At 62.3% G+C, this 23,439-nt stretch overlaps 1 protein-coding gene across 6 annotated transcripts in view; it reads right to left on the bottom strand.

Moving 5' to 3' along the window:
• Positions 1 to 23,439, bottom strand: part of KCNT1 (potassium sodium-activated channel subfamily T member 1) — a 94,140-nt gene that overhangs the window by 46,330 nt on the left and 24,371 nt on the right. For 3 of the 6 annotated variants that reach the window (XM_032165615.2, XM_058444912.1, XM_058444913.1), the window contains one exon: positions 354 to 433. In XM_032165615.2, coding sequence (XP_032021506.1) covers positions 354 to 433 — 80 coding nt within the window. Of the gene's footprint in view, positions 1 to 353; positions 434 to 7,802; positions 7,845 to 13,689; positions 13,895 to 23,439 lie in introns of those variants that run through there. The other 3 variants (XM_032165616.2, XM_032165617.2, XM_032165619.2) reach the window with 2 other exon arrangements.

The raw sequence follows: 23,439 nt of genomic DNA, 5'->3' as shown, positions 1-23,439 counted from the left end.
AGCTGTTGGGGAGGGTGGGGCTGTATGGAGGGGTGGGAGGCAGGGCGTGGCCACAGGGGAGACCTTGCTGGCCCTATGGATGGTCCTGCCCCATCCAGCCCAGTGTCCAGCAGGCAGGACAGTGTCCCCACGGGTCCCGCTGGAGAGGCCCTGGTCTCAGACAGTGTGAAGCCCCACTCACCATGCAGACCCACGCCCACCCTGCTTCCAAATCCCCCCGCAGCACTCAGGCAGCTACCACCCCATGGACTCCTCCCTGAGCTCACAGCCCCAGCCTTCGCCATTGCCAGGCTTGCTCCCGGCGCCCTCAACACCTCCCTGCCTGGGAGTGACCCTCCAGGCACCCCACTCACTCGATCTTTGGTTTTTGATGAAGAACAGCTTGAGCCGCTCCTTGAAGGTGTTCTCGTTGACGTAGAACTCCACCTGGACCCTGGGGGAGCAGAGGGGGGCGTGAGGGGCTCAGGGCCAGTGGGGACGCAGGCTGGGGACACGCCGGGAGCCCCAACCTCACTGACTGCTTCCAACTTTCCAGCTGCAGGAGTTGAGAAGTCACACGGGGCCCAGCAGGGCCACTGCCTCCACCTCAGACCCTGGAGGGCCCTGGGGTCCGTCACACCCAGCAGACAGCCGACCCAGCCTCGGCTCCTCTAACGATTCCTCCCTGCACCCCTGGGCACTCGCTGCTGTGAGTCTGGGCCCTCCAGGCCGCCCTGTTGGGGCTCAGGGTGCGGCACTCACTCCACACACCCTCGCCCAAGCCTCCGTGGGTGCAGGGCAGCTGCCAGGAGGTAAAGTTGCCCATATGGCCCTGGGCATGGTGCTCAGGACACTGCAAGTGCTCAGAACATGCCATAGGACCTGCGTCATACAGGATGTCCACAGCTGATGGTCAGCTGCTCTGTCTGGAGGCCGCTGGTGGCTGTGCTCCCAGGCTATGGGCCACTGCAGCCTCAAGGGCTGTCAGGGAAGATGGGCTGGTGGGAAGTGGTCATCCCTGCACCCACCTCGCAGCCAGCTGTAGGGCCCCTCCAGCCAGGGCCGCTCCTCTTCCGTCAGACTCACCTATGGCCGCAGCCACTGGTTCCCAGACACCCCTCAACCCCCATGCACACCACTGCTCATGGGGCCTGCCACCCAGCCCTCTGGCCTCCAACTGGGCCCCGGTGGTCCTGAGAAGAGACCACAGTGTGCCAGTTGCCCGGGGTGGCAGGTGGGGTGAGGTGGGGTGGGGAGATTGCATGGCTCACCTACCGTGGCCACCTGCATGACCCAGGCTGGCCACCAAGAGTAGGATGGAGCCTGGGGGTGGACGGCTGCTGCCCCCACAGCCTTGGACGCAGGGCCTCCTGTGCCCGGCTGTGCTGGGATGCAGGCCAGGCTAGGCCAGGGTTTAATGATCCCCTGAGACGAAAACTCCAATGCCGCCAGCCTGCAGGACAGAAAGCAGCAAGACCCAGAGCCAGGGTTCCTGCAGCAGGCATGGCCGTCTCTGGAAAGGGGGAGCACGTGTCCCCCTAAACGACCTGTGCCCTGGGGTGCTGGGCTGTCCTCCATGGGACCCTCGGCCACTCCCAGCCATGGCCGCTGTGCCCTCCATGACGTCTGCGCCTATCAGTCGGCTGCCTTAGCCCTCAGGCGCTGCCTCTGGTGCCTGGCCTGGCTCCCTGGGGTCAGAGAGGTGCCCCGCCTCCCTCAAGGATGGTGTGGGGGCAGAACACTCAGTCCAGGTGAGCTCCTCAGCATGGGCCCCCTGCCCAGTGCGGTGCGAGGGCCACAGCACAGTAGGGCAGACAGACAGGGGAGCCCGGAGGAAGACTTGTGCTGCCTGGAAGGATCCTGGAGGGCTGCATGGAGGAGGCAGCGTTCAAGCAGAGGTCCCAGGGCAGCTGTCCAGAGGTCGGGGGAGGTAAGCACCAGCCCAACCCCTGTTCCTGCCTCAACCCCTTTCTTGTCACTGTCCACCAGGGCAGGAGGCTGTGACACCCAGTGGGTGGGCTGTGAGCCTCACCTCCCCTCTGAGCAGGCACTGGCTCCCATCAATCGAATCTGAGAATTTGATGTCACTGCCTGGCCTGGGGCTGGTGACCCCAACATCTCCAAAAGTGATTAAAACATTCGATGTTTCCCAAAGCTCACAGCACTCAGGATAAGTGATGTGGACCAGGTGTGTGCAGCAGCCTTCATGGTGGGGCTGCTGTGGGGCAGGCGGGAGGGGCCTTGGTAGAGTCCCAGCACCTGCCGTGATCTGCCCCAGTGGCCACAGTGGCCTCTGCTGGTTACAGAGCTCAAGAAGGGGCCAGGGGCTGGTCACAGTGGCTCATGCCCATAATCCCAGGACCTTGGGAGGCAGAGGTGGGAAGATCGCTTGAGGCCAGGAGTTTGAGACCAGCCTAGACAACATAGCAAGACCCCCTGTCTCAATAAAAAATAGCCAGGCATGGTGGCACGTGCCTGTAGTCCCAGCTTCTCGGGAGGCTGAGGCAGGAGAATCGTTTGAACTTAGGAGTTTGAGGCTGAAGTGAGCCGTCAACACGCCACTGCACCCTAGCCTAGGTGACAGAGCGAGGCCTTGTCTCAAAAATGAATAATAAATAAATACATGAAATAAAGAAGGGTCCAGGGTCCAGGAAGAGGCGTGTGGCTCTGGGTGCCCTTGCCCCATGCTGAAGAGGAGGCTCAGGCCAAGTCCTGGGGCAGGCTGGTCACCCCACCTGGCATACTCAGGACTTCTGGGGCCAGGCAGTGGGACAAGCCTCCCACAGACCAGTGGCGTCTGAACCCAGTGCTGATGGGGGGTCAGTCTGCCCCCAGAGTGCCCCATCACGCCCTGGAATCCCTCAGCGCAGACAGCTCTGCTGTGTCCCCCGGCTCCTCCTCCTGCCCCACGCCTCTCCTCTGTGTGCCTGGAGCCCTGGCTGGGGAGGCCCCTCGCTGCATGAGTGTCTCTTTGGGGGGTCTGTCCGCCGTCTTTCTCTCTGAATGAGAGGCTCAGACAGGATGCTGGAGGTCCAGGCTGTGCTGAGCCTGGTCTGGCCATGTCAGGGGTGAAGGCAGGGCTGAGCCCAGGGTCTCCTAAGGCCCTCCTCCCCTCACTGCCGGGGGTACCCAGGGACCATGGGGTCCTAAAAACATGGAGCTTAGGAACCCACCCTCCCCGCCTCCCCACCACTGTCCTGCCCTCCATGGCAAAAGCCTCAATGCGGGGGGTCTGCTCACCTCACTTGCTCCTACTGCCTCCCACCCTCTCCTCTCCAGCAGGGAGCCTCACCACGCCCTTCACGGTGACCAGGCCCCAGAATCTCCTCCCTGGGCCTCTCAGCACGGCCTCCCCGAGCTCTGTTTTTCTCCTCTCCACTCCGTTCTCCTTGGGGGACCAGGGCTGGCCACAGGTGCCTCTCCCCCACCCAGCCCGGGAATTAAGTGCCACGCAGGGATGACTTCCCAACTGGCTCTGCTGGCAGCCATCCAGCCCCACTCTACCCTCTGGCATCCACCGCCCCCACTCCCTGAGGCAGAATTCTCCATTCCTGATGGCACCAAGCCAACCATCCCCCACCAACCTCAGGCTCCTGTACCCTCCCCTCCCCTAGACCACAGCCATCGGCAGGTCCCGCAGCTCTGCCCTCAGGATGTTTCTTCCCTCTGACCTCCCTCTGGGCCTGGGGCTCCTGCCTGGCCACTCCTCCTAGGCGGGGGTGCCCAGCTCTGCTCTGACCATCGCCCCACACTCCGCTCCAAGGCAACGCCAGCCAGCTCCATCTCCCCAGCCAGCTCCGGCCACACCCCCAGCCCTCCAGTGGTCATGGGCCTCCAAGGAGCTCCTGCTCCTCCCTTTACCTCCCCGTAGACCCGGGGCAGCTGGACCTCTGGGCCTTGGGCCTCTGCAGCTGCCTGGCAAGACCAATGCGTCCCCCTGGGCTCCCATTGGCCTCCACAGCCAGGAAACAGAGAAATGCAACCCTGCCCACTGCCAGGACCTCACTGGCTTCCTGAGAGCCAAGTTCCTCCCCAGGCACCGTGGGGTCGAGGGCTGCTGGTCTGGGACTAGTCATGCCCCCAACAGCTTCTCTTTGAAGCCCCTTGACCTCCTCCTGGCACTCCAGAAACAGAGCACTGAGCCCCCCTTAGGGAGAGCGCCCAGCCAGACCCTGGTCCCCTCACCCAGGGGCTGCGGGCCCCACTCTGGGCAGCCCCCACGGAGCTCAGCGGGGAGTGCCCACCCGCACAGATGGCACCCTCCACGTGGAGCCAGAGAAACGCTGGGGCCTGGCAGGCCTGCTCCCTGAGAAACTGGAGCCTGCAGTGCCAGAGAAATTAATGAAGCCTCCTCTGCTTTTAATTTTTAATGAACTGTGGCCGCCCACTTCTCCTAGCACCACCACAAAAAGGAGATGAAAACGATCCATTTTCCCCTGAACTGTATTTCAGGTGACTGGTGTGATCTGCCTTAACGAATCACGCAGCGGCACCTGGGGAGGGTGCCTGTGGCTGCAGACGCCTGGCTGGGGTCACCTCCAGGCCGACCCGGCTGGGGTAGACCCGCCTGGTGGTTCCTGCCAGAGTGGCCCAAGCCTCCTTGCTGCGCCAGAGGTTCATGGACACTGGTAGCCTGGAGGGCTCCGCTAGCTCCTCAGAGTCACAGCGTGCCCCTGGCCTGGCAGCCAGAGGCCCAGGGCTGAGACCCAGTGAGCCCTGGGAGGCTGCACGGGCCCTGCCGCTCCTCTGCCCGGCAGTTCCTCCGCCCGGCCGCCCCTCCGCCCGGCCGTTCCTCCACCCTGCCGCCCCTCCACCCTGCTGCTCCTCCGCCCGGCTGTTCCCCTCCACCCGCCAGTGCCTGGGCCTCCTCCCTGGGGAATGGGAACCAGGACACGGACCAACTCCTGGGGCGTCTCGAGGACAGCGGACGGGTGGAGGAGCTCTGTCTGTGGTGAGATAGAAACAATGGCCTCCGTGTCCCAGGCTTCTCTTGAGACGACGCCCTTGCACGGTGGCTCCAGTGAGAGGCTGCCCCGGTGCTCATCTGGGGGCCAGCACCCGTCTGCTCAAACCACCAGGACCCACGTCAGCCAAAAGAGACAGCGCAGGCCTTCGACTCACCGTGGCTCCCAGGCTATGAAGCCACAGGTGTGGACCACAGGCAGAGGCGGGACCCCGGGTGGGGCCACGCGCTCCGTTTCCCGTCAGGGCCCGGCCCGTGGGAAAGCAGGGGACCGGCTCATGGCAAGTTGCTCCCGGGAGCTGGGCGTGGGCTTGGTGGAGCGCCCTGAGAGGTGGGAGACGACTGAGAACTCCCGTGGGGAGCCGCCCCCAGGGCTGAGAAGAACCTGCCTGCGAACACAGGCTCCCAGGACAATGGGCAAGGACGGGGCAGAAGAATCGACTTCCTGTGTCCATTCTCATCCACTCATCAGTTCACTCATTTGTTGAGTGCTCACGGCAGCATCCGTCTGGGAACGTCGCCATTCCCAAACAGAGTCCACACCCAGCAGTGGGCGCTGCACTCCTGGACCCCCGGCCACAGGTCCCGACCCCCACCCTGGGAGGCGGGCTCAGGACGCAGCCACACACTCACCACAGGGGACCGGGCCCGTCTGACCTCTGCCAGTCTGCATTTCGGCTGGTGGGGAGGATGGGGCACACCAGGGACCACCACTGCTCACAGCCTACAGCCCAGGAGCAAGGCGCATGGCCGGTGGGACTCAAGGGAACGTGCGGGCAGGCCTGGCCAGGGGGTCCCAGACGCAGCAGGGAGCCTCAGACAGTCCCTTGTGCACCCCCTGGGGTGAGGCCATGGTCCCTGAGGAATCCACAGGCCAAACCCTGGCCCTGGCCCTGGCCCTGGCCCTGACCCTGACCCTGGGAGAGCCGTCAGCTGTGCTGGCCCGTGGCAAACAACTTGTCCCCTGCACCGTGAGGACAGGGCAGCTCCCGGCCAGCCCCATCCCTACACGGCTGAAGCCCGCTGTAGCCCCCTGAGGCTCCCCGAGGCCCACGCTTGCCCCAGTCACTCAGCAGGTCAGAGGCAGTGCCGGGCCTGGGTCCTTGGGGCTCCCCATAGGGGCAGCAGGGGAGTCTGTCCCCAGGTGGCGGCTCTGCCCCAGTCCTGCAAGGCTGGTGTTGAGCCAGGCCTGGGCCCCGTGTGTACCCATGCCCACTGCCTGCCTGTGCCCAGGAGCTTGCGGCACTGCTCTGCCTGAGGAGGCCCTTGAGCTGCAAAGGGGCTGTCACAGTGCCCACCCCCTCACCAAGACAGGACCCTTTGAGGCAAGTGCCGGCTGCCCTGTGACAAATGAGGTCGGCAGAGGCCGGGTGGCAACGGTTCTCCCTGCTGACCGGCAGGCCAGCTGCGGGCTGGGGGACTGGCCTTCCAGGGATTCCTGGCAGGTGGCCATACACAGATGGCCATGCCAGGAAGCCCCACACCAGCTCCAGGCTGCCAGGCACATGCCTCGGGCCCACCATAGCCCTGCACTCACATGGGGCCGAGGTCCGAGCTGCCTCTCTCTGGCAGTGGCTGGGTGCCGGCTGGCTCTTAGGCAGGTGCCTGGGAGCTCCATGCAGGCCTCTGCCCCTGGCACCAGGCAGGCAGGAAGAAAGGGCAGGCTTCAGGCCCACTGCCAACCCTGGGGCCAGCTATTCTGAGCCTGGACAGAGCATCTGACAGGCCCAAGGGCCCAGAAAGGGCACACACATGGCTCTGTCCCCCTGGGGTCCCTGTTTTGACACCCTTGGGCCTCTGAGGCCCCCCATAGCTTGGCCAGGGGCCCAGGTGAAGCTGGCCCAGGGCTGAAGGGTGAGTCCAGCTGGGCCTCCAAAGGTCCAGGAACATTGGCTGTGTCCAGACAGTGCCACGGCGGCACAGACTATAGCCTCGGCCGCAGACACATCCATTTCCTCCACAGGTCTGAGACCTGACTCCTCGGGAGCCTGGGGTGGGGCCAGGAGAGCCCTGGGTGGTGGGCACGCCTTCTATCTCACACCCGTCACCCTCTGCACCACGGGGCCCTGGGCTGGGAAGATGGAGGCCCGGGGGTGGCCACTGGCCTCCCAGCCTCCAGGACTCTTTTGGGATAATAATAGGCCCCACCACGGGTGCTGGGCAGCCCCTGGATGCTCAGCAGCCGTGAGTGCTGAGTGCTCGGTGGCTTCTGCTGCTGGTGCTGTGCATGGAACAGTAAGCCTGGGGCCCCTCCTGGAGACCGCGCTGAAGGTGGATGGCGGCGGGGGGCTTCCCAGGAGTGCACAGGGCCCGGCTGCTCTGAGGGGCTCTAGCTGCCCTGGCCTCGAAGCCTCTTCCATTTGACCTACATCTTAGCCGAAGTCAGGAAGCACCACCGGCAGAGCCCCGGCGGCTCAGCGGGGAGTGGCACAGCCTCCGAGCGCACATCCCAGCTCCTGGGAGCTGGACCGGCACAGGCAGCCAAGGTGGGCTGAGCCAGAGCCCGGGCCCCAGCAGCGGCCTGCCTGCCTGGCCCTGGGAGGCACCATGACAAGGGCCCCTGCTCTGCCATCTGCCTCTCCTGAGGCCGTGGCCACCACTGCAGGGGCTGTGGAGCACCCACCTCTGGGAAGCCCGTGTCCCAAGTTCAGGCTCCTCTCCAAGGGGGGACACTCACTGTCCTGTCTCCAGCCCCAGCACCTGGGACCCAGAGGCACCAGCGGGTGCTGGGAGGTGCTGGCGGCCCTGGCCCAGCTGTAGGGGATGCTGGGTTGAGGGGACCCCCCAGAGACAAGGGCTCTCATGCCTCTAAAAGCCCTTGTCTGCCACCAAGACAGTCCCTCCCTTGCAAAGCACTTACTGAGACAGGGAGGAGTCCAGGCTGAAATCTTCTACAGGAAGCCTGGGGACACAGAGGGGCATCAACCAGAAGGCGGCAGACAGATGGACGGATGGAGAAGGCAGCAGACAGATAGACGGACGGATGGAGAAGGCGGTAGACAGACAGATGGAGAGCCTGGGCTCTGGGACCAGGCGGGGCACAGACACGCAGGGAGGCTCTGGGGGGCCCGAAACTTTGGCGCCCCCGGGCACGGGAGAGGTGCCTGTGGGAGGCAGCCCATGTGCAGAGCCATGTGGGGCACTGAGCCAAGCCTGGCCCCCTCAGGGCCCGAGAAAGCAGCACAGCCCGCTTGGGGGTCCCCGCGCATGCACCCTCCTGTGCCTGGGCCAGATGGGGGGTGACACCCTTCAGTCATGCAAGCAGGTGACGATGCTTTGGGCACTCGCCCTGGCCCTGCTCAGCACGAAGTCAGCCCAGGCCTCATGTGTGGTCCCCAGCATCCAGGAGCTAGCACGGTGAGCTCCACTTCAAGCCCAGGTCTGCGAGGCTGTCCCTTGTCTCCACTCCCCTGCCCTACACACAGGCCAGCAGGTGAGGCAGCCGCCAGCCCTGCCCCAAGGCTTCCTGCGATAGGACAAGCCAGGGCTCAGAGCTGATGCCTCTCAGGGGACCTGGACACACCGCCCTCCACCAGGCCAGCAGCCACACACCTGCTACCCCTTCAGCCTGGCCCCAGGCAACCTGGCCCCAGTTGTCCCAGACTGGCCAGCAGGCGGCTGACACCAAGGTGGTTGCAACCTGCACCGGATGCGGAACTCTGAGGAAGAGGCTGGTGGGAGCTGAGGGCTCCGGAGGACTGGCCTGGTGCGGGGCTGGGCAGGGTGGGAGTGCTGAGGGTCTTTGCCTTCACTGACTATGTGCCTGTCCTGGACCAGCTCCTCCTCAAAGGACTTCGGAGGGACCTCTCTCTTTTAATCCTCAAAACAACCATTTTTTCAGAAAAGAAAACAAAGGTTCAGAGAGGACCACTGTCTTCTGAGGCCACACAGGCAGGAAGGAGGAAGCCAGCCTGGGGTCACAGGCACACGCTCACCGGCCTATGCCAGGCCCTGCGGGTGGGCAGGCTCCCTCCTGGTGCCCCTAGCCCTAGCAGCTTCTGGTCCCTGGGGGAGGCAGAAGCTGGACACACCCCTGGGAGGGCCGAGGTCCCGGCTGGGTATGGTGGCCGGGCCAGCAGCTCAACACGGAGCAGGAAGAACCCCAGGCTTAATGGGGCTGCTCTTTGGGTTTGCTGGGAGCTTCTGGCAGATTCTGCGTGTTTGTCCGGCTCAGGTTCCCTCTCGCTGGATCCCGGTGCTGCCCAAAGCTCTGAGCCAGGGCAACAGCTGTGTCAGAGGCTGGCAGGAGCCTGGCAGTGCCTAGGCCCATGGCAGCGGGTCTGCCTGGCCTGTGGGGTCAGGTCCGGCGTGGCCAGGCCCTGGCTGGGCTCCTCCCTGCTGGGGCCCACTGTGTCCTCTCTCCCAAGTGCTCCCTGGCCGCATCCCTCTGCATCTCCCGATACAGCCCTAGCTAAGTGTCTACTGAGCTGCGCGTGCGGCCTCCCATCTATTCCGCCCAAGGCCCTGTTGTCTGTGTTGAGGAAGCCACCACCTGTCAGACGTCCCACAGCCTGAGGCCCGGGACAGCCGTCCCCGCTGATTTTGGGAGGGGCCACCAAGCACATGGGTAGAGGATCCACCCAGGGGCTCCCAAGGGGAGGACAGTGGCCTGTGGGCAAAGGGACCTGGGGCTTTGCTGGCCTGTGCAGAACCTGGCTGAGGACTGGAGCCCTGTGCACACGGGGTCTGTCGGCTGCAAAAACCCTGCCAGGTGAACTGCGGGGTGAGGGGTGGGAGGGGAGGGGAGCTGAGGAAGCTGGGCTTCCATCCGCAGCATCCAAACCCACGGTGGGCCAGTGGGACCCTGATGCTCGCCTGTCCCAGCGGTTGGTGGCCTGGGTGTCACTCAGCGCCTCTGCCAGCCCTAACTTAGCTGCTGGGACCAAGTGGTGAGGGCCTCATCCCTGGGCCCACCCACCTCCCATGGCCGGGCTCGCTGTCAACACACGAACAGAACCTGCACCCGAAGCCGTCACCTCCCTCCTGGGAGAGGGTCTCAGCCCTGCTTAGGGCAGCAGTGGTCAGTGGAAGGGTCTGGGCTTAGCCCTGCCTTCCCTGCTGTGTCCTGCAGAGCCTGGGGTCCGGGTGGGGAAGGAGCCCAGGTGAGGAGGGGCCATCCCCACTTGACTTGTGCCCATAAGGAGCAGTCTCAGCTGCCAGCCTCGAGAGGGAGGGACCCTCTGGGCTCTCTAGGAGCCCCTCTGGGCTGATGGGGGAAGAGTGGGGTGTCCCTCTGCACCCCACAACCCCAAGTCCCATAAGATGCTTCAGGGAAGAGGGGGTTCCCTGCTCGGGGGAGTTTGGGAGCCTCTGTTTTCTAAACCTGGGGAATGCCCAGAGCACAGCCATCCTGAGAGCTGCCAGGTCCCGGCAGGGTCCCACACACGACAAGCGCACCCCCTTATCTCGGGCCTAGTTTTGTCCCCCCAAGCTAACATGCTGAAGTCCTGACCCCCAGTATCTCAGCATGTGGCTGTGTTTGGAGAAGAGGCCTTTAAAGAGGTCATTAAGGTAAAGTGAGGCCATGAGGGTGGGCCCTAATCCCACAAAACCGGTGTCCTTATAAGAAGAGGAGATGAGGACACAGACACACATGGAGGGACGGCCAGGAGAGGACACAGGGAGAAGACGGTGTCTACAAGCCAAGGAGAGGGGCCTCAGGAGGAACCAGCCCTGCCCACACCTTGAGCTCAGACTTCCAGCCTCCAGGACTGTGAGAAACTGAATGAGGTACGGGCCCAGCAAACTCACCCCTGAAAGACAGGGCCTGGCGTCCCCCGAGGGCCTGGGAACACAGCCCCACCCCTGCGGCTGGCCACTCCCTGTGCACGCCCCCGGGTCAAGGATAAACCAGCCGCCCAAACAGGTGCATTCTAGGGTTGGGGAGAAAGAGCGCAGAGCACTGTGTGGAAAGAAGGTGCGCAGCCCGGATGGGGGCAAAGCCAGAGGAGGGTGGGGGCACCTCAGGGGTGACGGGGCCATACTCAGGAGGGGCCCTCCTAGGAGAGAGGCCATCTGGGGTGAGCTCCAAGGGGGGCTTCAGGCCCAGGGGAAGGGGCGTGCCGAGCCAGTGTGAACACCATGAAGAGGGCAGGGTGCCGGGCGTGTGCCCGGGGTGAGGGGGGCGTGGAGGAGCAGCCAGGTTCTTGGAGAGGAGAGGGGTAACCATGAAGGTCTGGATCTGCAGGGGAGGGAAGTCCCGGCAAGGGTGTCCAGGGTCGGGGGGCTCAGGGGACCATCTCCTGAGCCAAGGAACATCAGGGCCAGGGGCTTGGGGCGGGGCCGGGGCTCTGCGTGCCACAGCTGGACTGACAGGCCTGCGGCTGCCGCAGACACTGGGGTGCTGGGCACGGTGGCAGGAGAACTGGACCACACTAGACCTCAGGCTGTGTGGGGGCCTCAGGCTTTTGGGCCAGCAGAGGAGGATGGGGCTGGGGGAGTGGCCCCGGAGAGGATGTGGGGAGGGGGCTGCATTGGTGCCTTAAGTCAGGCATGAGGCTGGGAGGCCCCAGCTGGGAGGGGCAAGGCCGCCTAGGTCCAGGGTTGGTGGGGACACAGAGGGGCCCAGGGCCTTCTGACCCAGCGGGGTCTCACTGAGAGGCCCTGTCCCTCCACTGGGCCCTTTTACTCAAAAGCTCTGCAGTGATGGTCTCCTGACCCCAACACTGAGGCCACGCTGTCTAATCAGCTCCCAGTCCCTCCCCGGCCCCACACAGGGGAGTGAGAAGGAAGGAGGAGACCTCGGAGCTCAGGGCTGGGGGAGCTCGACTGTGTGGGAGGAGGGACAGACGCCGGCCCGCAGCACCCATGAGTGGGTGCAGGGGTGTTAGGGGAGCTCTGGGCAGGGGCACCAGGAGCAAGCACCCTCCCCCAACAATGCCTCCTGTGGCTCAGTCCCTGGTGGGCAGTGAAGACCTCTCCTCTGCTTCACTGTCTTCTCAACAATGAGACAGGCAGAGGCTGAGAGGGCTGAGGGAGCCCGGACCCTGGCTGGCCCATGAAGGCAGCTGCAGGCACTGCGACCCCCAGCTCCCTGGGGCAGACCACACCTGCCTCTCGGCTCTGGCCTTGCCTGCGTTTTCCCTGAGATCCACACTCCAGAAGAACAAACCCACCAAGTCCTCCTCTGCTTGGGAGCCTGCCCTACTCATCTCAGTGCAAGCCCCATGGTGTGAACGCTCCAGGCCCAGGGGCTGCTCAGTCCAGCTGGGCAGCAGCTCCATTACCTCTGCTCTGCAAAAGGAGGCTATAAGGACTCTGCACCTCAGGGGCTGCCGGGGGATGAGTGAGGCCACCCATGTGGAACCGTCAGCACAGTGCATAGCCCACAGGGCTGGGATGAACATGCGGGAGGGCTTCCTGGAGGAGGTGGGCCTAGGCTACGGCTCCCATGCTGCACTGCACTGCGGGCTCAGACGCAGCCTGGGCAGAACCTGCTATCCCTGTGGGCCCTGCAGGAACAGAGATGGGGCAAGGAGCCTGCCCCTTGAGGGCTGGCTGTAGCAGGGCTTCCAGGATCACTGCCCTGCCCCTTCCCCCAACCCTAGCATCCAGGAAGAGGAGGGGGAGGGGACTGTGGTCCCCAGGGCCTTGGCCAGTGCTCGCCTCCCGGGCAGAGGCTGCCCATTAGCTGCAGGAGGCTGCAGCCAGGCGCTTGACCTTAGCCTCAACAGCCTCTTCTGCAAATGGGACTAAGCTGGGCAGTGCCCCCCAGGGCTGCTGTGAAGAGCTAGAAATGGGGGCGCGGGGAGGGGCCCAACAGCCCACGGCCAGGTGGGAGGGGCAAGGGAGAGGCTCCTGGGCACCCTTGGCCCTGCCATCTGCCAGGCCCAGCTCTGCCAGCCCTGCCCCCCAGCCCTGATGAAACTTCAGCCCTCACTGCTCCCGCTACCTGGAAGGCCCCTGCCCATCTCCCCATGCTCGTCCCGGAAGGACCAGCACCCCAGGAGGCCCCGGCTCTTCTGTCCTGGCCTGGCCTGCACTTCTCTCTCCCAGGAACAGGTTCCGTGCCCACGACATGTGCCCACACCAGGCCAGGTCTGATTCATCCTCATTTCCCCCGCAGCATCTAGAATGGCTCCTGGCACGGGAAAGGTGCTGGCTAGGAATTGGCTGCTGCAGACGAGGCCTCGGTGTCCTCATCCATGAAATGGGGGTGCTGCGTCCCACCCTGAGCTTGCGGAAGAGCCGAGGAGGGGTAGGCGCTGCTCCACCTGCCCAACCATCCCCAGAGGACGTCCACCTGCACCCCACCTGCCACAGGCACCAGACGCCAGCCCAAGCATACCCCACAGCGGGGCTCCCCAGGCAGCCTGAGCCCTGTGTCCCAGCCCCGACCTGCTGTGCAGGCTTCAGCCTCACTCACCTCTGGGGTGGGGACACGGATGCCGGCCCTGTCTCCCCGAAAGTGGCGCTGGCACCAGCAAGATCGGGGCTCCTGTGGGACAGGGCTCGGGCAGGGGCCCCCAGTACCTGGCACAGAGCCGGGTCCACTTCCTCCCTCCCCTGCAGTCTCACCTGCAGCCCCGCCGTGCTCAGCCTCTAAGTGGGGGGAGTGGGGGTCCCGCAGGCTCTCAAAGGCTGGAGACACAGCAGGAAGCAGGGCGCTGTGGTGGGCTTAGGAGGGGAGACCCTGGCCTCCCCCTTTCCCCGGGCTGCAGGCAACGCAGGTGCAGCCCAGCCAGCGCAGCCCGAGCAGGATGCAAGCGCGATATGCCAAGCGGAGTCCCAGGCCCGCGCGCCCCTACCTCTGGCCCACGTCGCTGCCCACGGAGCCCCCGCCGCGGGCCGGCAGCAGCGGGCTGAGCCCGTGCGGCTCCTCGGGGGCCGCGGCGCCGGCTGGGGCTCCCCCCGGGCCCGCCTTGCCCTCGGACGGCGAGCGCGGCAGCTTGGCCCGCGCCATCCTGCGGGGAGCGCTCGGCGCGGCGGGCGGCGGGCGGCGGGCGGCGGGCGGCGGGGGCGGCGCCGGGCGGAACCATCTCAGCTCGCGCCGCGCCCTCCCCGCGCCGCCGCGCAGTGGAACGGCCTGGAGCCGGGGCTGGGGGGCTGGGGAGGGCGGGGAGGACCGCCCGGCTCAAACCACCGCCAGGACGCCCCATGGAGAAGGTTCAAGCACCCGGCGGTCCTGCGGCTGCTTTGGCAGAAGCCAAGCAATGGTAACAATGACAGTCGCGCACGGGGGGAGGGGAGGAGCCGCTAGGGCTGGTGGCCCTGGGCGCCCACCGCGGGCAGCAGATGCTGGAGAGGAGCCGGATTCCCGCTTGGCAGGGCAGGGCCCTCCAGCCGGCCTGCCGACCAGACCTGGCGCTCAGGATGGCCTGCCCAAGCTGTGCCCACCCCTGGCCCCCAGCCCTGGGGTGGGGTGGGTGTAGTACCCTGGCCGGGGGTGGGGGTGATGGCTGAGTTTGCCTGTCCTCACCAGGGTCCTCACTCCCCAGTTCCTACCTCCAAAGCTGTTAGGGTACAGCCCATGGGGGCACTCCGGGATGGTGCCTGTATGCCAGGCTGGGCACTGGGCACAGATCCCACCTGTGTGTGTGCAGCCCTGGTCTGCCCCAGATGCCCGGCTGGACCCGCACATCTCACATGATGTGGCTTTTGTGACCGTTCCCTTCCATGTCACAGACGCGGCTCCAGGTGACTCGCCCAGGTGACAGGCAGGTAACAGCTGGGAGGTGTTGGCGCCGGGAGGCCCGGCTGCCCCGAAGCCAGCTCGGTAGAGGCAGGGGGCTGTCAGATGTGCCCCTGTCCTCAGCAGTGCCAGGTGGCAGAGCCCTCCGGACTTGTCCACACTCTGACCCCAGACCTGGAGTCCTTGCAAGCCAGGGGTCTGTCTCCATTTCTTCCCCCAGCCGCGCCCCAACCAACAGCCACGGCCCAGCGAGTACAGAGGCCTGTGGGAGGCAGGTGGGCCTAGGACCCCCTGACAGCACCAACTCCAGGGAGTGGGCCGGCCCGCCCCAAACTCACACCAGAAGCCCTCCCGGAGCCGGCTGCCTGTTCCCCCACCCTGAATCCCCCCACCCTTGGCTGGACGGTTTCTGACCTCACTAGGCCCTGATGCACCCGTGCCACAGGGGACTGGGTGGCCAACGCGGATGGGGTGGGGGTAAAACTCCAGCCACAGGTCCCTGACAGGCAGCTCAGGCTTCCATTTCTTCAGCACCCATGCTGAGGGAGGGCTGGACCACTCGAGGGAGGCCGAGGCACAGGGCCCTGCTCCCTCTGGGGGTCCAAACGCTGAGCCGCCATCGTGCTCAGAAAATGAACAACTCACTGGCGCTCCCGATACCTGCCCTAGCGCCCTCCCCGATGTGGCTGACTAAGGAAAATCCCCCGAAAAGCCACTGCGTGTGGTCTGAGCACACAATCCTATGCACGTCGCCCTGGCTGCCTGTTGTGGCTCGGGTCTACCCCAGGGGAGAGCGCTGTTCGTCCCTGCAAAGCACGAGGACCGTCTGCCAGCCCCTGGTGTTGGGGAGCACCAGCAGATGGAAGCCCCCTTCAACCCTCCTGTGGAGTGCTCCAGAACGGCTGCAAAGAATGAGGCTGGGCGCTTCTCCTGGGCGCGCTGCTGAGTGAGCCCCATGCCATGCTGGGTGTAAATAGACCAGGCGGAGCCCCGCACCACCCCTGGGCGCCACCTGCAGGACCCTTCACCGCACCATGACTGCACAAAGGGCCGGATGGACATCGGGGCTGCCCATACATGGTCACCCTGGAGCAGGGAGGAAGCCAGGAGGGAGGGTGTCTGGGCTGCGGATGCTGTGGTTTCACAAAGAAACAGCTCACTCACTCCCTGGGCACGAACCCACAGCCCACCGCAGCGCTGGAGGAAGCCTTACGCAGGAGGCAAACGCACGCTCCCACCCGGGGCGGCTACTCCATGATGCAGTGCTGTGACTTTTTCTGTTCCTGCTTTTCGAGAGTGCAGTGGGTCTTCACTTACTCGTGGCCTTTGAAGCACAGGATCAGAGTTAGGTCATAAGAGAACATCTGTGCAGTGTTGTCCATGGAGTGCCCACAGCTGGCTGCAGCAGGTGCAGCCTGGGGTAGGGGGAGGGGAGGAGGACCTTCCCACCTTGCTGCTGCACCACGTCTGAAGTTTGATTTATTTTGAAATGACTCTCTATGTTCGTCACAGAATGTCCAGTGAGATGATTCCCACGTGGGAAGGACAATCCCTTCGGCATCGAGCAGTGGTCCCAGAAGCCCCCTTTCCTGGCCTCAGGGCACCAGGACGGGTGCAGGGCACATGGCTAGAGCTAGGTGAGGAGGGGAGGGTGGGCTGCGGCCCCAGGCTTGGGGTCCACAGAGCCACATGAGCCTTGAGGTGTCCCCAGCACTTTCCGCTCCCATGGAGCCTGGAGAGGCTCAACCCCATGGCTACACAGAGGCAGACATCCTGGAAACTCAGGAAAAAATAACAACTGCCCTTTTAGGGAGCACGAAGACGCTGCGGTTCAAACGTGCGTCCAAACAGCCCTGCGGAGAGGGCGGGGCCTTGCTTCGCCTACCGTGAGCTGAGTGGGACTGCGGGTTGGACAGAGGACAGGGGACCAGGTGGACCCAAGGTGTGTTTTGAAGGTGGCACTGGCTAGACTTCCTGAAGGACTAGGGGGGAGGGACAGCGCCCAGGCTTGGGGGGAGGGAACAGGCAGGTGGCAACACCCCAAGGTGGGGGAGACAAAAGCAGCAGGCGGGGGGTGGATCATGACACCCATTCTGGACATTCTCAAAGTGCCTCCCAAGTGACGTCTCGTGGGTCGGCACCCACACCTGGTGCTGTGGGGGGCTGCCAGTCTGAGACTGTCAGTCTGAGACCCATCTGGGTCTCCGGCTCAGCAGTGGGATCTGAAGCCCCAGACCAGCTGTGGTCACCTTTGTGGAGTGGTGCAGCCTGAAACTGGCCAAGTGGGAGAGGACTGCAGGGCTGGGCAGTGTGACATTTACAGATGTGAGGGCAGGTGTGGGGGCAGGTGCAAAGGCAGGTGTGGGGGCAGGTGTGAGGGCAGGTGTGGGGGCAGGTGCAGGGGCAGGTATGGGGGGCAGTTGTGGGGGCAGGTGTGAAGGCAGGTGTGGGGGCAGGTGTGGGGGAAGGTGGGGCAGGTGTGGGGCAGGTGTGGGGGCAAGTGCAGGGGCAGGTGTGGGGGGAGGTACAGAGGCAGGTGTGGGGGGCAGGTGAGAGGGTAGTTGTGGAGGCAGGTGCAGGGGCAGGTATGGGGGGCATTTGTGGGGGCAGGTGTGAAGGTAGGTGTGGGGGCAGGTATGAGGGCTGCACCAACCCAGGACAACGAACAAGCATAGTAGGAACTGGAGATGAATGACTCAGAGCCGACAAGGAGAGGGCAGGCCAGCATCACAGACCTCCTGGAGGGTGTCCAGGGGGGTCACAGAGGAGGTACAGGCGGTGCTGCTCCCCACACTGCTCCCATCTTCTGAGTCCAAACTGGGAGTGCTGGAATTCTCACCCTTAGTCCCCATCAGGAGGCAACCAGGGGGTGTGTCCTGACTTTGGTCACTGGCTGGCTGGGGAGACACCAGGGCTGACCCTTGGACTGAGGTGAGAACTCTTGATTGCCCCCAGCGGGAGAAGGGCATGGAGCCCCAGGAAGGAGGGAGGGAAGAAGGAAAGGAAAGAAAGGAGAAAAAAGAGAAGAGAGAGAGAGAGAGAATGGACTTCAGCAGACAAAGAACCCGGCCAACAATAAAACAAAACCCAGGGAAGAAGGAAGTTCCCCAGGAGGAATTTGGGCACTGGGTCAACTTGATAAGGACAAGGTGCAATGGAAGCCACACTGGAAGATGAGATGAGCCTGTTCATCTCAGCAGCCAGTGGCAGAGGGGGAGACCACAGAACTCCAGAAGCAAGTGGAGAGCCCACACGCCATACAGTTATGACTCAATGAACCCAGGCCAGGAGGAACAGGAGAGGCATGGCTGAAATCGCATTATAGACATGTGGCTCTGACCATCATAGTGAAGGCACAACAAGATCCAGGCACCGGAGTAAGGGTGACGACACTTTCACTGGAGGATTGCTTGTGCCCCTGAGTAGAAGCCTCAACCAGTTTTTGGTATTTAAAATATATTTGAAGCTGGGTGCGGTGGTTCATGCCTGTAATCCCAGCACTTTGGGAGGCTGAGGTGGGCAGATCACCTGAGGTCAGGAGTTCAACAGCAGCCTGACCAACATGGTGAAACCCCATCTCTACTAAAAATACAAAAATTAGCTGGGTATGGTGGTGGGTGCCTGTAATTCCAGCTACTGGGGAGGCTGAGGCAGGAGAATCTCTTGACTCCAGGAGGCAGAGGTTGCAGTGAGCTGAAATATCATGCCACTGCACTCCAGCCTGGGTGACAGAGCGAGACTCCGTCTCTCTCTCTCTCTCTCTCTCTCTATATATATATATGCATATTTGAAAAGTATTTAGATATGTGATGATGAAGCAAAGAAAGAACTGTGCATGGTGTCCCAGGAAAACAAGACACAGGATGCATTCCATCCAGATATGGATCCCACTCCACCTCTTCAGCTGAGGGTAAAGAAGGTTCTGCAGGTGCACAAGACAGAACCAGTGAGTCACCATGAAAGGGGTGAAGTGAGCTGGCTGCAGATTTTCTGCAGAGGATGACGGTCCCATGCTGATCAAGTTCTAACAGGATTAAATGAGGTCTAGGACTATTATACCCAGCTAAAATGTCCTCCAATGCAAAGGAACGTGAGAGAACGCAGCACAAATGCAGACACCCTTGTTGGGAGAAAAACCACCACAGCCACCTCAAACATGAAATGAAGCTGCCAAAAGAAATGCCAAGGAAAGAATTCCAGCATGAAGAAGCCATATGAAAGGGTGGGTGGGCAGTGGGAAACCCATTGAGGGGGCTACAGAGCGTTAGAGAATTACACAAAATATGGTTATAGAACAGGTAAGCATTTAAACCTTGGTGGAGTAAAAACAATGATAAAATTAGTAACATTGTGGGTATGTGGGACACTGTGATCCAAAATGAAGACACGCCAGGCGACAGATTCTAATGTGAGCCGCAGTGAAAGACCCATCCCCAGAGAATGACTGACTCCAGGGCAGGGAAGTTTCGAGAGTGTGGAAAATCTAGTTTTGCTAGAGAACAAGGAAGTTGCAAAGAGGAATGGGGTCATGTCCAAGGGTACGGAAGCCAGTGGGAAGGGCTCCCACTGGCCAAAGTGGAGGCAGTGGGATCTCAGAGGGGACAATGATTCAAACATGGTGTGTGGGCTTCCTGCTGCTGTGGTTACAAATGACCACAAATTCAATTGCTAAATCACATTTTTTTTTTTTTTACCTTGAGACAGGATCTCACTTTGTTGCCCAGGCTGGAGTGCAGTGGCATGAACATAGCTCACTGCAGCCTGGACCTCCTGGGCTCAACTGATCCTCTTGCCTCAGCTTCGCAAGTAGCTGGGACTACAGGCATGCACCACCATGCTCGGCTAAGTTTTGTATTTTTTGTAGAGATGGGGTTTTGCCATGTTGCCCAGGCTGGTCTGGAACTCCTGAGCTCGAGGGATCTGCCTACCTTGGCCTCCCAAAGTGCTGAGATTTCAGGTGTGAGCCACCGTACCCGGCCAACACAAATGTTTTAAGCACACCATCCCGGAGGTCGGAAATCCCAAGCCCGAAGTGCTGGCAGGCTGGCTCCTTCTGGAGTCCCAGGGAGGAATCCACTTCCTTGCCTCTTCCAGCTTCCAGTGACCGCCACCCTCCCCAGCCGGGCCTCTCCTCCCATCGCTCCAGTCCTTGCTTCTGCCGCTCATCTCCCTCTCCAGCGACTCTGAGCCTCTGCCTCCCTCCCCTAGGAATCTGTGATGATCTTGGCTCACCCAGATCATCCACGATAATTTCCCATCTTCAAGGCCCTCCACTTAATCATATCTGCTAATCCCCCTCGCCACGCGTGGTTACATAGTCACAGGTTTCTGGGATCAGGACATGGACATCTTCGGGGGAGCGTTATTTGGCCCACCACACACGGCAGGTCCACAGAACTCCATGGGTCCACACCTGACGCTCCGAAGGGGGGAGTCCAGGGAACCCCTCTCCTTGTTGTCACCACTAGAGGCTGCAATTCAACACTGCCTTGCTGTGAAAATCTGCCCTGAAAGAGAAAGGGTCGAGGGTGTTTCCAGCAGGAATTGTATTTGGGGGTCCACAGCTCCCATGGATGAAGGATCAGCACAGTGCAGAGGAGAATGTGGGTAATGCTGATGGAGTGAGGAAGAGAAAAAGGCGGCCAGCACCTCCCAGGCCCCAGTGGAAGGACGGGCTTGGGCAAGGGCCTTCAGAGGGGGCCAAGAGCCACAGAGGGGGCACTGGGTGCTTGTAAAGCCACAGGCCACCTTGAGGTGACCGGGGGAAGTACCTGCCCAGTGGTGGGGTTGGGCTGGCCCCAGCAGGTCCATCGGGCCATCTTTGACATGGGCAACCAGGACCTGAGGCCACACACAGACACCAAGGGCACGTGCAACATTTTTGAGCCTCGATCAAGTAAGCTCCGTCCAGCAGGCCTGCAGACCCAGCTTCCACTTTGCAAAAAATACTGGAGGCAGAAGAACAAGCTGAACCACCCACAGAGAGGCCACCGGACACGTGCAGACGGTGGAACCTTCTGCAGGACGAGAGGCCTGGTGTACGTGCTACCTCTGTTGCGTAACGAACCACCACCAGCCTGGAAGCTCACAGCAGCACCCACTTATCACTTCTCAGTTCTGTAGGGTAGAAGTCCGTGCACAGCTGAGCTTGGTTTTCTGCAGAGGGTCCCGTGAGGCTGAGACCGAGGCATCTGCAGGGCTGGGCCCGCATCTGGAGCCCAGCAGGAATCTGCTCCCAGGCTCATTCCTGCCATCCGCGGAATCCCCTCCTGCACTGTGGGACAGAGGACCCCCTCTCTTGCTGGCCGCCGGCAGGGAGTTGCTCTCAGCTCCCCAGGGCCACCTCCTTCCTTGGTGTATGCCCTTCATCTCTAAAGCAAGCATGGATGTGTTCAGTTCCCTGCTGCCTCCAGTCACTTCACCTCTTCCACTGCCAGCCAGAGGAAACACTGCTTTCAGAGGGCACGTGTGAGTAGACGCAGCCCACTCGGATAGTCACCCTTTGATTAATTCAAATTCAACTCATCAGCGAACTTAATTATATCTCCTGTGTATACCTGTCTCCCCATTCCTCCTTTGTATAAACAGGGGCCTTAGTCCTGTTGAATTAGGGCCCAACCGAATGACCTCATTTCACCTTAATTACCTCTAAAGAACCAATTTCCAAATACAGTCATATTCTAAGGTACCATGGGTTGGGGCTTTGATATATAAATCTTGGGGGACACAGTTCAATCCCGAACACCATGTCACGTGACAATCATGGTGTGATGTCTCAGATTCGCAATCCCGGGGGTAGGGTGGGAAATCCTGGGGGACCCGCCTGGTGGGAGCTGTTCCAGATTAAAAAGGGGTTTGTGAATCATCATAACCAGACCCGACAAAACACTCCTGGATTGAGCACACCAGCTGGTGAGGACATGCCGGGGCCGCTCTCGGGCAGATGTCTCTCCAAGCTGGGCTTGGGCTGCCCCTCTCCCAGGACTCCTGCCGGACCCTCTCCCCTTCCCAGCCCGTGGCTGCGGCCCTCACTCTCCGGCCCCCCGGCTCTCCGCCCCTCCGTGGGCATGGCTTTGGCCTCCCTGAGTTCTGGGGAGATGCCTCCCCCTTCCTGTCCCCCGGCACAGGGCGTGAGTCTTGGGAGACCTAATCAGGGCTTCCTGAAATCTGGGCTTTTCCTAGGCAGGCCGTGGGTGGCAGCTACACCCTCAGTGAGGCTATGGGGGTCTCACTTCCCAAGGAGGGGCCTGGGGGTGGCTTGGCCGCTGGCTCTTTTCTGCCCCACATAGAAACCAGGTGAATCTGCCCCCATGTTCTCCCTCCAAACAATTATGCAATTTCCTGGTGTCGGGTGTCCTGGGGCTGCCATAACAAAGTACCACAGCGGGGGGCTTGAAGCAACAGTTCTGGAGGCCAGAGTTGACATCAGTGTCCCTGGGCTGAAGTCCAGTGTCACAAGGCTACGCTTCCTTGGAGGCCCTAGGGAAGGTCCTTCCTGCCTCCTCCAACTTCTGGGGACTCCAGGCACCCCTCGGCGGTGGCCACATCACTCCAGTCTCTGCCCCCGCCTTCACACGGCCATCCCCTTCTGCCTGTGTTAATCGTCTTTTTCTTTTTTCAGTTTTTCTTAAGGCAAGCTTGTTTTTGTAGCAAATACGCGTAACACAAACGTTGCCATTTTAACCCTCTTTGCCGCCCTCTTTTAAGGACCTTGTGACTGCGTTTTGGGCCAGGATGGCCTCCCCACTGCCACATCTTTCCCTCACTCGCCTCTTTAGAACCCTGCACAGCAGGTCCCAGTCCCAGGCTGCGGATTGGGACGGTCAGTCGGGATGGTCATCCTTCGGCTGGTCTGAGAAGGGCCCTGGCGCGGACCCACGCTCTCTGGGTGGCCCTTTGCTCCCCTGCGGGCCCCACCTCTGTCCAGAGAATCCAGGCCAGCGAGTAGGGGCTGGAGGAGCAGTACCCAGGGGCCGGGATGCGTAGTGGCCTTTGGCATGGGGGACACCGCCTGGCCTGGTGCCACACCTCCCTTCAAAGGCACGACAGCACCACTAGGCACGGAAGAGGTCCTCCCCTCCCAAAGGTGACACACGGCTGGGCTCCCCCTCCCCATTCCCAGGCCCCTCGGGCTGGGCCTTGGCTAATCACTGTGAAGGGGGCCCTACAGAGAGTGGGGAAACTGACAGAGGAGAGGGAGAGAGAGAAAGAGAGAGGGAGAGAGGGGGAGAGAGGAGGAGAGAAGGGGAAAGAGAGAGGGAGAGAAGGAGGGAGAGAGAGAGTGGGAGTGGAGAGAGGGAGAGAGGGGGAGAGAAGGGGAGAGAAGGGGAAAGACAGGGAGAGAGGGAGAGAGGGAAGGAGAGAGGGAGGGAGAGGGAGAGAGAGAGGAAGAGGGAGGGAGAGAGGGAGAGAGAAGGAGAGGAGAGGAGAGGAGGGGAGAGGAAGGAGAGAGGAGAGAGAGGAAGGAGGAGGAGGAGGGAGGAGAGAGAGGGAGAGAGAGAATGGGAAAGAGGGAGGGAGAGGGAGGGAGAGGGAGGGAGAGAGAGGGAGGAAGAGAGGGAGAGAGAGAGGGAAGGAGAGAGGGAGGGAGAGAGGTAGAGAATGAGAGAGAGAGAGTGAGGGAGAGAGGGAGGGAGAGAGTGAGGGAGAGAGGGAGGGAGAGAGAGAGGGAGGGAGAGACAGAATTAATTAGCTAATCATCAGGTTGGGGGCGGGACTGGGGTGAGGCCTCGGCAGAGTCTGATCTGGGTCTCCAAGGGGCCCCGTCCGTAGCAGAACTTAGCTTACCCGGGGTGCCTCGCTTTACCCTCCCAACGGGTTCTACCTACTGAGGGACCCACTGAGGCTTGGAACGGGATGGGGGTGA

Source organism: Hylobates moloch, unplaced genomic scaffold (assembly GCF_009828535.3).
Source record: "Hylobates moloch isolate HMO894 unplaced genomic scaffold, HMol_V3 SCAFFOLD_10, whole genome shotgun sequence".
In the NCBI taxonomy this organism is placed as follows: Eukaryota; Metazoa; Chordata; class Mammalia; order Primates; family Hylobatidae; genus Hylobates; species Hylobates moloch.
The sequence above is the reverse complement of the archived record's forward strand: the minus strand, read 5'-3'. Positions and strand labels throughout refer to the sequence as shown.